The sequence below is a fragment of the Gymnoscopelus microlampas genome, assembly GCF_963454915.1.
Source record: "Gymnoscopelus microlampas genome assembly, chromosome: 20".
Lineage (NCBI taxonomy): Eukaryota > Metazoa > Chordata > Actinopteri > Myctophiformes > Myctophidae > Gymnoscopelus > Gymnoscopelus microlampas.
This window is the reverse complement of record NC_139957.1, coordinates 34,983,960-34,998,012: the sequence shown is the minus strand read 5'-3', so window position 1 is coordinate 34,998,012 and position 14,053 is coordinate 34,983,960. Positions and strand designations below refer to the sequence as shown.

General features: G+C 42.5%; 1 protein-coding gene across 4 annotated transcripts in view; it reads right to left on the bottom strand.

Annotated features, from left to right (window-relative positions):
* Positions 1 to 112: 112 nt before the first annotated feature.
* cep170ba (centrosomal protein 170Ba) overlaps positions 113 to 14,053 on the bottom strand; it is a 30,834-nt gene continuing 16,893 nt past the window's right edge. For 2 of the 4 annotated variants that reach the window (XM_084043894.1, XM_084043895.1), the window contains exons 10-19: positions 13,861 to 13,974; positions 12,143 to 12,260; positions 10,438 to 12,021; positions 8,506 to 8,746; positions 7,399 to 7,534; positions 6,240 to 6,326; positions 5,930 to 6,012; positions 5,078 to 5,171; positions 3,941 to 3,992; positions 113 to 3,833 (exon numbers count right to left, since the gene is read on the bottom strand). In XM_084043894.1, the coding sequence (XP_083900020.1) occupies positions 3,610 to 3,833; positions 3,941 to 3,992; positions 5,078 to 5,171; positions 5,930 to 6,012; positions 6,240 to 6,326; positions 7,399 to 7,534; positions 8,506 to 8,746; positions 10,438 to 12,021; positions 12,143 to 12,260; positions 13,861 to 13,974 (2,733 nt within the window). In that variant the 3' untranslated portion in view covers positions 113 to 3,609. The remainder of the gene's footprint in view (positions 3,834 to 3,940; positions 3,993 to 5,077; positions 5,172 to 5,929; positions 6,013 to 6,239; positions 6,327 to 7,398; positions 7,535 to 8,505; positions 8,747 to 10,437; positions 12,022 to 12,142; positions 12,261 to 13,860; positions 13,975 to 14,053) is intronic. The other 2 variants (XM_084043897.1, XM_084043896.1) reach the window with 2 other exon arrangements.

Below are 14,053 nucleotides of genomic sequence, written 5' to 3'. Positions count from 1 at the left end.
ATGCATTCAAAACTAGGTTCCCCTTTCTGTTTTCATTTCTTGTTTTAACACAAAACTAAACAATGGAGTTCCAGGTGTGGACGAACGATAGATTCAGGCGTCAGACAATAGATTAATAACAAATTGCATTTATTAGAAAATTTTAATCAACTCATTTATTCCACAAACTACATGTATAACCAGTCAAGAAATTCATATCATCAACAACATCAAACACAGAACGTTAGAATCTGTGTGAGGTGCAAAGGAATAGAACAGGGCGGGGAAATTAAATAAAAAAATTAAAGTATATGAAACATACAAATATACATTCATTCATAGAGACATTGAACTTGCATGGAGTAAAGCTAAAGGATGAAACACTTAAGCCGGATTTATACCGCGTCTAACACAGGTGTTGTGTGGCACCGTCATACAACAACGTATAAAATAGGGCTTAAGCTGTTAAATTAACAACTATATCCCAGAAATAGCTAGTAGCAGCACTTTGAGCAACAGTAGTCCAAAAGTTTGTAAACAAGCATTGCACTTTGCTATAGCAAAAGATTCTGTGGCACTGAGAGGATGTCCAAATTACAATCAGATCTGTAGTGTATAGCATGGAACCATGCAAAGACTGCAACCCTCAACAGCATACCATGTTTACATCGACCCTGTCTGCAATAAAAGCAGCAAGTGGTTGAGAGGACACTGTTGTACTACATTAGTGCAAAATACAATGTGGTGAGAGGTAATATTTCAGAGACAATATATTAAGATGTGTTCATATATTGAACAAGAAATGTTGCAAACAAATGGTTTACAATTTGGTGGAAATGACTGATGTTGCCCCATTACTAATAGTTAAAGATACCAGGAACTAAAACATTACAATAATTGACTCAATAAAAGCTCTTATGATAGTAATAATGTTTTGTGTGTATTGTGCTATATAGTGAACCGGAGTGTATCCAAAATAGGGACCACACGTAAATCTTAAAGGGAAACGTCACAGATATTTAACATAAATCATAACTTTGCTGGCAAATCTCCGCTAGCCAATGCGAAAGCCCTCAAAACACATTGTTTCACGTAGGCTGGTGGTGATATTGCCGCACCACTGAGAGTGAGCTCTCACTTCACATGTCCTCATCACATTAGAACGACAAAACTCACATTACATATCGTCTAACGCTTAATTCATGCTCCATCATACAAGCTCACAACGCGCCGCATTGTGAAATTGTAGATCGGCTATTTTCGGCACACGAAACTGTTGCACAACAAAGCATAAATTGGGCTTTAGTTTCCCTTTAAAATGATTCCGATCTGTTGTTTTATGGATATGTTTGGCTTAATGTCAGCAATTGTGCAACTGCACACCATAGGCATACCAAATAATTTTAGACAGACATAAAACATACACTTCCCAAATAGTATAAATACTGTACTGTAGGAATGCTTGAAGCTTTAACACTTGACTGGTTTTGTTGCCAAGTGACTTAACATTCACATTGTACCCATGTGTGAAAATAAAATAGTTTATTATTTTTTACACAAGGTGGTAAGAGTTACTCTCTAGCAATGATTATGCACCAGTGGTTCAGCAGTTTGGCAGACAAAAAAGACAAAGAGCATCGAATGGGGTGAGTTAAAAAAAATCATTTTGAATGACAACACAGCATGAAAAAAGACCAGAGTTTTGACTGGGCTGTGACAGTAATATCATCTTTAATAGTAACATATCGCGTCATGTCCCCAGTGTCCAGGAAGTGATAACAGCAGTGTCCAAGTGGCCACTACAGTCAGAATATGACAGACCTTTCACGTGTTACCGATACTCTTTCATCTCACAGAGCGATACTGCATCATGGAACCATTTTGTTTGTTGACTGGCATCACTCTGTGAGAAGAAAGATCAGTGGTAACAGGTGAATGGTGTTCTGTAGTGGACGGTTTAAACTCGTCTTTTTCGTCTTTTTTTGTTGCTTAAAATCTTTCTGTTAACCGACTCCGTTTCTTGCAGTTTGTTTTTGTCTGTTGAGCTATAGAAGCGACAAGCAGTCATATCTCCAAACACAGGACCCTGCATGCATGAGCTAATCTGCATGCATCGATATCATTAGTAGTGAATAACCCATACCACCTAACATCAAAAAGCCCACAGTCACCTTTTAATTCTAGTTAACAGCCACCTTATTTTACAGCAAGTTTATGGCATGTCAGCTTGTAGAGACTTTTTGTTGTTTAATGTCTGGCACCTCACACTTTACATTTCTTCAGTGAAATATTTGGAATGGCCTCTGTTTTCAATGTCGCTGGCAACACATTTGAGTATGTTACAGATGTTGTGCTATTCTGTTGGAGTACTGAACATTTACTTACCATTATCACATTATAAACATGTAGTTTTCAGCCATTCAATCTCACATTCCACCCAGACAGATTTTTTAAATAATTTGTTTTAACCTTGAGTAGGAGGAAATATGTAGTGTCACAGTAGATATGGTTGTAAAGCACATTTGTATTATCATGGCATGTGTCTACTGGCAATACAATATTGGATTTCTGGCACACAGTCTCTGCAGACTGTCCCGAAGCCACATTGGCTTCAAGTGTCTGATTATTGAGATTATTCATTCTGTCAAAGAGCCATACTTAGCCTCTTAACCACTGTCGACATGGAATAGCCGATCTACAAGCTCACAACGCATTGCATCATGATGTGCTGTGAGCTTGTAGATCTGCTATTCTTAATTTAGAGCTTAAGTGGTTAAATACCACATTGCTCAGCACTAATGATTACACTTTTTACATTCTTTATAGTCCACAGAGGGAAAAGTGGTCAACAATAATGAAATTTGACAAAATTCTAGGGGTGCAAATACACAGTACAATCAGATCTGCAAGGTTTTCCTGCAGACAAAATAAAAACTCAATTAACTACAGTATTTCCTCAAAATGTGATTTGTCGTTAATACAAAACAATCTCATCTTAGTTTATTAGAATAGCTCTAAAAAGTGACCCATTGTGCCCGAGTTGATTACACTGAATTTGAATCCTACTAATTATATTATCAACATTGGTCATATCATTGGCAAATTAGCATGTCAATCAATGACATGCACGTAGAATCAAGTATAGCCCTGACACCTTTTGAAGGTGAATTGGAGATCAGTGGAGGTACAGTGGCATCAATATGGCCTTATTTAAAGGGTGACCCATCCTCAAAACGTTAGCCTCACATTTAGACAAGGCAAAGCTTAACCACATTAACCCTGGGCATCTACATTTTCCAAAATATAAAAACAAAAAGTTCAATAGTTTGAACTATTTGTCGTATGACAAAGTAGTATATAGGGCTTAAGTGGTTAATGCAGGTCTTTACCGTAGACAGTGGATACACAGCGATGTTGTTTAGTGTGCATAGTGCAGTAGTTTACAGTATGTGCGTCAATGTGTGCTGTAGACTGCGGTTATATTTTGGTCTCACTTCCACTTCTCCATTTAATTCAGCTTGGAATAACCCAGCACCTGGCGTTGTGGCGGTGTGACAGCAGATGCACGCCGCTGAGGGAACTTGTGTGTTGTTGTTGTTGTTGTTGTTGTTGTAGTGTGTGTGTCAGACCTCAGATCAAATAACCATGTCTGCCGTCATCTGGCGCCACCGTCCTCGTCCTTTCGCCGGGCCTGGGTCCACCGCCGCCCCGGTGGGAGGTCGAGTGGACCGTCCTCCGGTCTCCTCTTACGGGGGGTCTGGATGGCCGCACCCCGGCTGTGGAAGTGACCGCGGGAGCAGAGGAGGGCTTGGCGGGTTCAGCATGGCCACTGGGTCCCATGATGGTGTTGATGACTGAGGAGGACAAAAACACAAAGCGTGAGGCCACGACTTCAGGAGGACGAGCTACGTGCAGAGGAGTGAAGATACAGCTTTATTTGAGTTATTTTTAACTGACTCACCCTCGAGCTGTCTTTGTACTCTTCTGAGCTCTTTCAGGATCGATGCAATTTCCTGAAATACAGAAGTCATGCTGAGGTTAAATAGACAGAACAAAACTAGAAACTTAAAAAAGGGGGATTCTTTTTTTAAACTGAAATTAAAATAGAAACTCAAGTTCAACCACTTAAACCTCTATATAATCTGTTGACCGGAGACCCCTATGGGATATAAAAGCCCCCCTCTTTTGTTCCCACTAAATATCTTGGCTGGAAATTGACAAAATAACAATGTGTCACGTTACAACGCTTTGACAAAAAACTACCAATGCCAGCAAAGTCTCTGTGGTCAAGTTATTTTGTGTTTCAAAATAATCTAAAATGCAACACATATGTTGTGTTTGATATATCTTTCTTTCTGTTGTCAGACGTTGACTACATGCTCATATGTAGTCAATGTCACAAGGTCACAACACATCGCAATGCAATGTGCTGTGAGCTTGTACATCTGCTATTTTTTATATTCTGACACATTATGTACACGGCCTGAAGCCAAACATATCGGCTTCATGACACTTGGCCGTTCTGATATTGCAGACCTTTGCAATGGACATTCATATTGCAATGATGATGAAAATACAACATATTGTGCAGCTATATAGTTTGTGGGTGGGAAACTACTGAGGGTTCATGTCCTTGTCGCTGCACTAGTGACCCCTGCTGGCTGGTAGAGCACATGTTCGGCAGGGAGGGGAATAGGGGGATATAGTGTTAACCTTGTTGCACAGGGACCAGCGATGCGTTCGGAAATGCGCTCTGAGAATCTGCGATGGTCTGACCGCTCTGAATTTCTGAACGACCAGAGAGCACCATGGGGTCAGCTTCAGCACTCTCAGAGTGCATTTCCAAATGCACCCACAGGATGTGAGTCTCTTAATTCTATTGGAGAAGTGGCGTGACTGTGCCCACTTAGGAGACCATTTGAGTCCCATTTTTCGTACTAGTGGCGGGCCGTGGGATTGGCCATCTTGTTAAATTAAGGATCTTAAGTTGGTTACTGGTGCTCTTCCGGTGGAACTCCTCACTGTCGGGCTGGTGATGTGGTTTTCAACTCCCTCCCCACCGACTAAACTGGGAAAATAAAAAAGTAGATGCACCAACCTTGTTTGACGTTTGGAGTATAGGGACATCGCTGTCGGCATTGACCTTTGCCTCGACCTTTTCCCAGACATCAATCTTGTCCTGAAACATTACCCTGTGAGCACAAAGCCAGATGATGTTAAGTAGCTACAGCAGGAAGCTGCTCTCTTAAAGCGAACTGAAGGGTGGCCTAGCAGAAATAAATACAGGCAAAGCCATGTAAGAACAACGTGTAGCTAGCAGCTACGTCATATAACATGGGAAATGCTCAATACGTGAACAGAACAGTGAGGCTCTATCTAGTGGACTCACAGCTCATTAGAGCCAAGCTGTGACACTGTGTGCTTTAGCTCAAATTATACTTATTTGTGGGGTGTCGCGCACCAAAAATAGCTCACATCTGCTAAATTCTGTGTGCAACACCCGTGCAAAACTAAGTATAAATCGGATATCTCCCACTCAGTTACAGATGAACAAAGTTAAAATGACTACTGTGGGCAATTACAGATGGTTTGTTATCAAATTGTAAATAGGCTGGGAATTTATGTTAAAGCTACAAGTTTTATGTCCTCTCCTGATGGAGAGAGGTAATGTAACATCCAGGATTCGAACCCTGCATGGCAAACCAAACATCTACCGCTCCTACAAGAGGGAATCCTCCCATGGTCAGGGGAGATATTAGGCTTTTGAGCTTCAGGCTGGGCTACTTGTCAATGAATACTTGTTGAGGTCCTACCCGACACCCGGGTCGGAATTTAGGTTAGACATTTTGGTAGACCACTTCCAACCACTGCAGATGTGCTAGTTATATTGTATTGAAATACTTGTATTCATCAAAATATGGCGGATAAATATGTGTGCTGTGGTTCATACTTGATTTTCTCTGCTAACTGCTCAGTGTTCTCTCTGATCGCCATGGAAACCTGGGACACTGGATTCAGCTCGTCCACAGTGGCCTGTAGGAAGGTAAGAATAAAAGGTAAACATGTATAGTAGTACAGTAGTTCTCAAGGTGGGGTTTGGGGACCCCCAGTGGTCCTTGAGGGGGTTCCAGGGGGTCCCCAACTAAATGTGTTAATATAGCTAAATCAGTTTAACCCCTTTAAAACAATATAAAATCAGCTAGCCGAGCTACAAGCTTGTGATTATTTCATTCAAAAAGGAGTGAAATCGTATATCAGACCTCATCTTCGCTCCGACGCCTCAAGGTGGTCTCATGGTCACAAGTGTCAAGGTCCGGTTCCGTAGCGTCTGGAATGTGTGGAACATGCTGCAATAGAAAGAGCCTCACATCAATACTCAATAATTGACAATAGTGATAATCTATTACAACTCATAGAAGAGAGCAAAGTGAAATTTGTTTAAAATTTGAAATGTTAAGAAGAGTGATGAGTTTAAGTGGTTAACAGAAAAATCACAGTTACCCTTAATTGTCTTGGAAAGGCTAAGGAGAAGGCTGTGCTATCAATGAGTACAGAGAGACTACACATGAGACCAGATGCTTCTGAATGAGATTTGTAAATGGCAAACAAGAAGCACTTGTTAGACACTTACAAATCCTCTTGTCATAGTGCAAGAACAGAAACAAACAAGAAAGAATGTAGTTTGTCCTACAGGGGAAAATGGAAAGTCATAAATCTCACATTAAGTCAATTTGTCCAGATTAACAGTTTAGATTTAAAGGGCGACTAAATCGATTTTTATCCTGAATCCTATCATCTTATTGCATAACATAAAAACTCCTCCAAGATGAGAAAAACAACTGGATGATGTCTTTTATCTCTGATGTTGGGCAGAAACCAGCTAACTCCAAAATGTTCATTTTTCAGGAAATGTAAAAACAGAACAAAAAGTGGAGTTAGGAGGTTTTGTCCATCATTGATAAGAACAGCTGAATGGACCTCCAAGCTCACAATGAGGTTGGAGGTCAAAAGGGTGTGGAGCCTGGAGTTAGCAAAACCAGCTAACTCCACCCCCCTTTGGTGGAGTTGGAGCTGGTTTAGCAGAGGTTTGAGGATCCAATGGAGTTAGCTGGTATTGTCAGAAGCTCTTTTTAATACTTTTCATTGGTTCAACATTTTGTTCAATAGCACTGATTTATGAAAAGAAATGAAAAAGCTCAAAAATGGAGTTGGCTGGTTTCTGCCCGACAGCAACGTTATGCAGGTTAGTGGAATTCTTCCCGAGCCGAGCTGGAGTTCTTGACACACAGTGTTATGTCACATTTTCACATGTCCTCTTCACAATAGAATAGGCTTCAGGTTAAAAAAGAAATACAGTGACGTTGCCCCCTTAAAGATTAAGCTTAATCAAAGTAAAGAAGAAAGACAGTTGTGCTGTACCTCTTCATGAGCACTCACGGAGGAACCAGTGGTGATGCTGTCCTCCACCTCAGCGTTGTGAGGATCGGCATCGCCAGCCACGTCATGGATCTCTCTGGCCAGGATAGCCAGATCTTTGGCCAGGTCCTGACTCAGCCTGCCGTTGCAGAGAACACAGCAGCCTGCTTACTTAACACTTATACAAGGATAAATCTGCTCATCATATTACCCATGAAATGCTAAAAAAGAGGTCAAGCGTTTTTTTGTTTACAGCACTCCAGTGGACACATGCCGGTGGCCTGGCATGTTTAGCCCTTTGACTACCAGAGATGTAAACCGATACCATTTTGTCCTTCCCGATAGGGCTGTCACGATTACAAATTTAAGTTGACAATTAATTGTCACACAAATAATTGCGATTAACGATGTAATTGTGCTTTTGGCATTGAACATTACAACGCCTCACGTTGTAAGCCTGTAGATCTGCTATTTCTTCTTTTTCAACATCCGGAAATATGTAAACATTTTTCAACCTGGAAATTATTATATCTCAAATAATTGCGATTAGACGATTATGTAATAATTGTGACAGGCCTACTTCCCGATACCGATTCCCATAACTTCCGTATTGGTCGATAACGAGTACCTATCCGATACCAGTGTGTGATAAAAAATAAATGTCACTTTTCCTGTAACGTGACTTCGAGAGAGGCCGTAAATAAATAACAAACATATTATTTATTATCACATTAGGTACACAATGCAAGGTCAACCAGCAAAGGAAGAATTAGAATTCCGATCACATCGTACAACTGAATACAATTCCACCTGTGGGGGGCGTGCATTACCCCCATTCCCCCCCTTTTTTCCTACTCCGTACATATAGTGTTTTATATTTGTGATGATATTGAATGTTTGGTGCAATTTTTGATATGTTGATTAATTGAATACCTAGGACCCCAAAGGAAACAAGACAACAAGGACTTTTTGGTGTTATCCTTGTAGACAAAGTCTTTAACTGTACTCGTGCTGTTTTACATTTCTGTCTAGTAAAATATTCAATCAATCAATCAAATTGTGTAATTCATCAAACAACGGTCAGCCCCACTCCCACACCTCATACGTTACCTTGCAATTTCTGCACTGTGGCTGGACCAGCTGTGGAAGGTGTCTCCCTCTCCTTGGCTCTCCTCCTCCGAGTCTCGGCTGCGGGCTTTGGGCCGCAGGGCGACCACGGGCTGCCTGCGCTGTGGGCTGTGGGAAGCTGAGGAAGGTTGGGAGCGTTTGTGTTTAGGAGTGCTCTGAACGGATTCATACTCGTCCTCTGAGGTGGAGGCGTAGCCGGAGCCTTTCTGACGTCTCCTGGAGCCTTGGGGGCCGTGAATTGGTTTGAGGTTTAGGAGGAGGAGGAGGTTGTTATGGAAGGCAGTGTGGAAGGAGAGAGAGAAACATACAGATACTATCAAAGAACACCGCTAATAAGAGCACCACAAAAGTATCTCAGATCTACAACATTCACCAGAACCAAACGCTCCATTAGTACACTGTGGAAGTGTGCTCATTTCAGCAGCAAATGGGTGAGATGGTTGAAACAATTTTCTTTCCTTATCTTAAGTGTCACTTATCGCTTCTTTCTGTGCCAAGAACCTTTACACACTGAAATGAGCCCTTCCACAGCCGCACCAGTGACAAGAGAGAAAAAAAGTCATGTGTACTACAAGATATACATCTTATTATATCCTTCATCTAGATCAGTGGTTCCCAAACTTTTTAGCTCAAGACCCAAAAGACGTTTGCCCGGGACCCAAAATAGTGAAAATAGCAGATCGATAAGCTCACAAGCTTGTGGATCAGCTATTCTCACTACTTCTGAAATGTTTTTGTATGTATTTATGGAAATTATTAGATTGTTTTATTTTATTTATGAAATACTTTAGAACAATTTTGGAATTGTTTTTAATAGATGAAAAGTTGTGATTGTTTCAACCGTTTAAAATCTTTTGAAATAATATATATAAAGATAATATATGTAGGAAACAAACAAAAGGGGGATATTCACTACTAGCGACCCCAAAAAATTGCTTTGGGAACTGTTTGGGAAACAGTGATCTAGAACACACTGTTCGCACGTTGTTGTAAACCATTTCATGGTCTTAAATCAGCAGAATTGATGAGAACATTGTGCAGATGAAGGGGAAACTCATTTCACCTCGGGTATTGTAGGACAAAATAGTTGATCAGTTGTTAATCAAAGCCCCCAAGTCCCAGTTCCCTTCCCACCAGTTTCCCCAGCTAAATTTTGATGAAATAAAGCTGGTGAAATAAAGAATAGAGGCCTACACTGTTAGTCAGGCCCCCCAGGAATCCACTGTAAAAAAGTTTTCAATTCAGCGATTTTCTGTAATATTTGCAATGTTGCCTTTTTCAATGAAACAGTGATGGCGGTCTGGTTGGGTCCACAAGAAGGTGCACAGAAAATTCCATGACAATCAATACATGCAATAGTTTGAGATAACTTGTTTTGGAGTAAAGTGTTGGACAGATGGACACTGCTATCCTTGGAGCTGCTGCTGCTGGAGCTAAAAATAGTCTATAGATCCTTAGGAACATACAACTGACTTTATGAACACAGACGGCAAACACAAACATATTACAATTATAACTCAATTTCCTCCTCACTGCTTTGTTTATGTAACCCCTCTCTCTCTTCCTCTCTCGTAGGTACAACACTACGGCAAAGGCACTGCTTTTCATCACTTTTCTGCGATTGCTTGGCTTTTGTAATTTTCGTATGCGTAATGCTTTTAATGTTTTTACGCATTCAGTTTCCATGAAGAATTCTACAATTATGGAATCTTGGCCTGGTTAGTATATTGGCTGAAGATGACAAAACTCTCAAACCAATTCAGTAATGTTGGTCGACTGCAAATATATTTCAATCCAGTAATCCATTAATGTGTAGAAAACATTGTGTTGGTTAAAACATTGAACATCAATGAAGAATAAAATAGCTGTGAAGATATATACTGCATGTTATTTTATAGTATAGTGCATACTCACTGGCTGTGCTGCTGGTGTATTTGGCACTGCTGGAGCGTGCACGTGTGACAGGGGTCTTGTTGAGTGCTTGTTTCTGTGGTGCAGGCTTGGGCCCAGGCACAGACGCCTTGCGGGCAGAGCTGTTGCTAGAGTCTGTGCTGCGGTTAGAAAACCCTGAGTTCCTGCCCATGCCCAGCGGGGTGCTGGAAGACTCTGTGTCACTGGGCGCGTTGAAGGAGCCCGTCCTCTTGCGAGGCATCGCCAGCATGTCTAGCCTGGAGAGCTTCTTGTTTTCCTGAGGCTGCTTGGCCGCATCCTGGGACAGCCTGTCCGTCTCTGTGCCCTCGTTGTCGGAGGCTTCCCCCAGACGAGCCCGTCGCAGCATGGATGCTCTGGTGGCCCTTGGGGCCGACAAGCTGTTGGAACGAGCCAGGGCCTGCGAGGCTTTGGAGGACTTCGAGTCCTCCCTCTGAAGTGGCACAGTGTGTTTTCTACTACGGGCGTGGCGTGTGCCAGACTCCTGGTCGGAATAAGGCAGGTTAGAGCACAGGGCGTCGTCGCTCAAGTCCACGGAGCCACGTTTGCCTACGTTGCGTCTCTGTCCAACAGGCCTTCTGCTGCTGTCGGCCTTATGGTTACGGTCCGCTGCACAGTCAGAGGACCGCCGACTGGAATCCTGGCTAGCTATGCTAGCTGAGGACCTCTCCCTATGGAGATCGCTTACAGAGGGCTTCTGAGACAATATGTTGTGACCAGTCTTATTGCTGCGCTGGCTGACTGTGCTGGAAGTATCCATATCAGACTCCCCAGAGAAAGAGTCCATCACTGGAGAGGAAGTGGCGTCTGGCCGGCTGACTTGGTGGAGCTTGGCCTCCAGGGCAGCCAGAACATCCTCTGTGTCTTTGAGGTATGACTGAGTATCCTGGTTGCAGGTTCCATGCAACGTATCAGGGTCAGAGACTTTGGAAACATTCTGGATGGAGATGTCAGGCAGCCTGGCGTTACTGGGACGGTCCTTGGTGAAGCTTTCCTGTCTGACTAGGGGTGCCGCTCCATCTTTGGCCTGGGGGCTTTCTCTCCCCTGGCCCAAGGTGGGAGCCGAGGCGTTGTGCTTGAGCTTGAGGTCAAGGCTACCTCTTGGCTTGGTCAGGGTGGCTGTAGAGAAGGTTTTGGTTGGCTGTCTTCTCTCCGTCTTAGGACTGCTGGGTTTTGAGCCTCCACGTTCTGGTTTGGGGGACGTAGCCTCTCCAGAGCCGATGTAGAAGGATGTAGACTTAGATGGAGGTCTGGATTTCTCCTCCTCCGTAGGTTCAGATGGCGGTGTCCTACTCTGCTCCACAACTGAGCCATCGTCCGATTTGCTGGCGTCGCTCAGGCTATCTGGCTCCACGTCGTCCTGGAGAGAGAAACTGTGGGTGACAGTACTGCTCTCCTCTACGTCAAAGGTTGACTGCAGTTCACGGTGAACATGGATGCTGGGAATTGAAACCTCACTCTTTTCTCCCAGAGGTACCTGGGGCAGGATGCGGCGAGTTCTGGAACCGTCACAGTCGGGGCTGTCGCTGTTCCGGCTGAACGTGGCCTTATGGACACCTCTACCCCCTGCTGGATCCAAACCGTTTGATGCATATTAAAATCACACAGCTTAGAGCCGAGTATCATTCATATTCATCAGGGCATCTCATTATCATTTCATTTCATGTAATGTCGTTGTCAGGTGACTTACCTCCGCCTGGCAGCTCCATCTGGGATTCATGGCCGGGGTCTGTGTAGCTGTCTGCCAAGCTGGCCCAGCGAGACACCCACTTAGGAGTCCCCTGAACCACTGGACCCCCAGGCTGAACCTACAGTACATTGAAAAAGTGGCTCTGGATTTAATACAGGTTCATACATATTTAAGCAATAGAAGGCGAGAGGGAGTATTATAGTAAATAACATCACATCGGTAATCACAGGGACAAGCTGGGACGTAATTTACTAAAACACATGGCCTGGAGTGTGCCATTGCTTTTACAAAACAGTTACACATCTGATTTAGGCTGATGACACACAGAGATATCACATTCATTCAACACACTGCTTTCTCGTGTTGCTTGATCAAAATCAAAACCAACGGTTTGTAAAACGATTTTTCATCTAAGAATGGGAACATTCTGAAGAAACCTAATTTAATTGATGATCACAGTGATTTGCTTCATCTGAGGTTGGGAGGTTTTCAACACTATTGAAAATCAACCAAGTTCTGGTGATGGTAAAAAGATGATAATAATACATCAAATTTATATAGCGCTTTTCTTAGTACCCAAAGTCGCTTTACAAACAAAACAAAACAAGATAATCAGGCAAACACAAGGGAGGGAGAGCACACCAGTGTTGATGAGGTGCCGAACACGGCAGGTTATAATGTTGAGAAGGAGGAGGCCACACAACTCTTAGCCACGATGCAAAAATATATTTAAAAAAGGTACAGGAAACCAGCGTTTCGACAATAGTCTTCCTCAGGGTTTGACTATTGTCGAAATGTTGGTTTCCTGTACCTTTTAAATACATTTCTGCACCATTGTCGTGGATAAGAGCTGTGAGGCCTACTCCTTCTCAACAAAAAGAAGATAATCAAAATCAATCAGTATTCATCGAGTACAAATTTATCATATCCAGCTGGGAAACATGACCAACTGCTGCTACAAAACATCCCAACATTAATTTATTCAATGTCGGATATGGGAAAAATCTTAAGCAATAAGCCACCTCGAACCCTGGAGGAGAAACGGGCTGATTAAGAAACCAAGAGAGGGAAAGATCACCCAATAAAGAAAGGAAACACCATGAAGACCAATCAAGAGACTAATGCACACGTATTTGTGCATTTAAAAAGGGAAACTTCAGCCTTAAACAGAATTTACGCTGTGATATTCTAATGATTTGAAGTCAATATCAACAAACAGACAACTGTCAGACTAAGCTGGAAATCAGAGCTTGAGAACTTGAATTTGTGACATCATCAGGTGACACTTCCATTCAATCTGAATGAATGACTAACTTTGTGAGATCACAGAATTTTTGTTTGTGATATGACATCCAAATCAGTTTTATTTGAATGTAGGGTTTACAGCTGTGAATCTGTACCTATATCCCACTAAAACCACCATGGGTTCTTTAATATTCCAATGAACCACCATGGGTACTGCGGTGTTCTTCCATTATTCATTTTGGAACAGCGCCAGGATTTATCTCTAGATGACATCAACACTTCAATATTGACACTCAAAAAACAAATAACACACAGTATGTGAATTATATTTTAGGGTGGATTTTCCCTTTAAATTGATGATTTAGTAACCCAAAAGCACGACTGAATTATTGTAGGGTAAAACTGTACAGGGTACAGTTAATTGATTCAGTGTATTCTTAAACTGATGGCACACACTGAGCGAGAGGCTTTACCTTCACCAGACTCTCTCCCTGCGCTGGAGCTGGCCTCAGCTCCTCACAGCTACTCTGTCTATGCTGCTTTCTGCCCTGAACATTATGTTCTGGGCTGTCAAGAACACCAAACACCTGTCAGGAACAAAGCACGGCCAGTGGATGATTACGTCGTGAGCTGAAGTCTCGCTGAAAACCGCGGCTTATTCCGTCC